General features: G+C 49.3%; 2 protein-coding genes across 2 annotated transcripts; one reads left to right on the forward strand and one right to left on the reverse strand.

The window, feature by feature from the left end:
- BJ212DRAFT_1411768 (uncharacterized protein) lies at nucleotides 1-624 on the reverse strand. Its single transcript, XM_041337493.1, has 3 exons — nucleotides 509-624; nucleotides 172-458; nucleotides 1-116 (listed from the first exon to the last, which is right to left on the reverse strand). The coding sequence occupies exons 2-3, from the start codon at nucleotides 328-330 to the stop codon at nucleotides 81-83; spliced, it is 195 nt and encodes a 64-aa protein (XP_041185176.1). The 5' UTR covers nucleotides 331-458; nucleotides 509-624; the 3' UTR covers nucleotides 1-80.
- BJ212DRAFT_612974 (uncharacterized protein) lies at nucleotides 447-892 on the forward strand. Its single transcript, XM_041343655.1, has 3 exons — nucleotides 447-458; nucleotides 509-622; nucleotides 676-892. Exons 2-3 carry the CDS (start codon nucleotides 612-614, stop codon nucleotides 845-847), a joined length of 183 nt encoding a protein of 60 aa, XP_041185177.1. The 5' UTR covers nucleotides 447-458; nucleotides 509-611; the 3' UTR covers nucleotides 848-892.
- Nucleotides 893-1,101: the final 209 nt, after the last annotated feature.

The raw sequence follows: 1,101 nt of genomic DNA on the forward strand, positions 1-1,101 counted from the left end.
ATGTGACCCAGTGTACTTTCTTCATGTTCTTGTGGTGCATAGCAAGAGGGTCCAATTGCTGCAGTTCCGAGTCAATGGTGTCAATCCTCAGACAACAACTCCTTTTTCCACCTAGTGTCAGTCATCAGGAAAACTATCGGTTGCTTATATCACTTTTTGTCCCTTATCTAGTATTACCATTCCAGCTCCCAACAGGGTGGGAAACACAAGTGCATCGATTAGCATCAGTAGCAAAGACCTCAACCACCGCTCGGTAAGCATCCCGGGCGTTTGGTTCTGGCTCAGGTGCAATTGTCCTTCATGACGTGCAGACCGGGCCGTCGCTTGCATCTTTCAAGCAGTCTAGCTCTGCACCACACTGCACCGTGCACATCATTTATCGAAACACAAGATGGTCAGGGAAGGTTCATCCTCGCAGCACAATAAAACAAGGATTCAATGTCCACGACTTCCAAAGGGTGGGCCCTATGTTTCTGATACAACTTTCACCTTTCTCAGTGTAACTTAGGATCAACCTGCTTTCAAAATAGTCCTCCTTGAAAGGCCTTCGTGCATTGCGCTGGACAACTCGGGAAGCTTCTGTGCAGGAGGGACGACCCAAAGTCGAATATATGTGTGGGAGGCGCGTCAGAATATAATATGTTAGGCGGACCCCGACTCCAATTTTGACAGTAGGTCGTGTCAGGCATCTTGTACAACTCTTGGGACGCCCACTATCGCCACGTCAATGTCGTCAAATTCACCCCCGACAACTAGGTACATCAGCCTGTCCCTCAGCCTTGGAAGTTCTGCCAATGTGGAAGACATTATTCCTATGCCCCCCCCGTCGTGCCGTTACACCACATGAAAGATTCAAAGCCAAGGGATGTACACGAAGTGGCGATGATGCTTCCTGTGCAGGATGAGGTAAATTTTTCTTCTGTTAAGATGTGTACTCTACTCTACACTACTTCTGTCGATATTCGCCCCTCCCCCTCCCTTCCAAGACCCCTGGAGGCATACTAGGCGCTTACGACTACCCCGAAGCCGAGTTTCAACGAAACTGTTTTTTGTGCAACCGAATGCGATTGGCATCTCAGAAGCATCGGGTGCGCGCGTTGG

Source organism: Suillus subaureus (assembly GCF_016647635.1).
Source record: "Suillus subaureus strain MN1 chromosome Unknown BJ212scaffold_349, whole genome shotgun sequence".
In the NCBI taxonomy this organism is placed as follows: Eukaryota; Fungi; Basidiomycota; class Agaricomycetes; order Boletales; family Suillaceae; genus Suillus; species Suillus subaureus.

What these genes read in the sequence shown, in the direction of transcription:
- BJ212DRAFT_1411768 (XM_041337493.1), bottom strand. Translation starts at nt 330, where the DNA reads ATGCAAGCGACGGCCCGGTCTGCACGTCATGAAGGACAATTGCACCTG. An exon ending in TGGGAGCTGGAATGGTAATA is followed by an intron (nt 117 to 171) that starts CTAGATAAGGGA and finishes CTGATGACTGAC; the next exon opens with ACTAGGTGGAAAAAGGAGTT.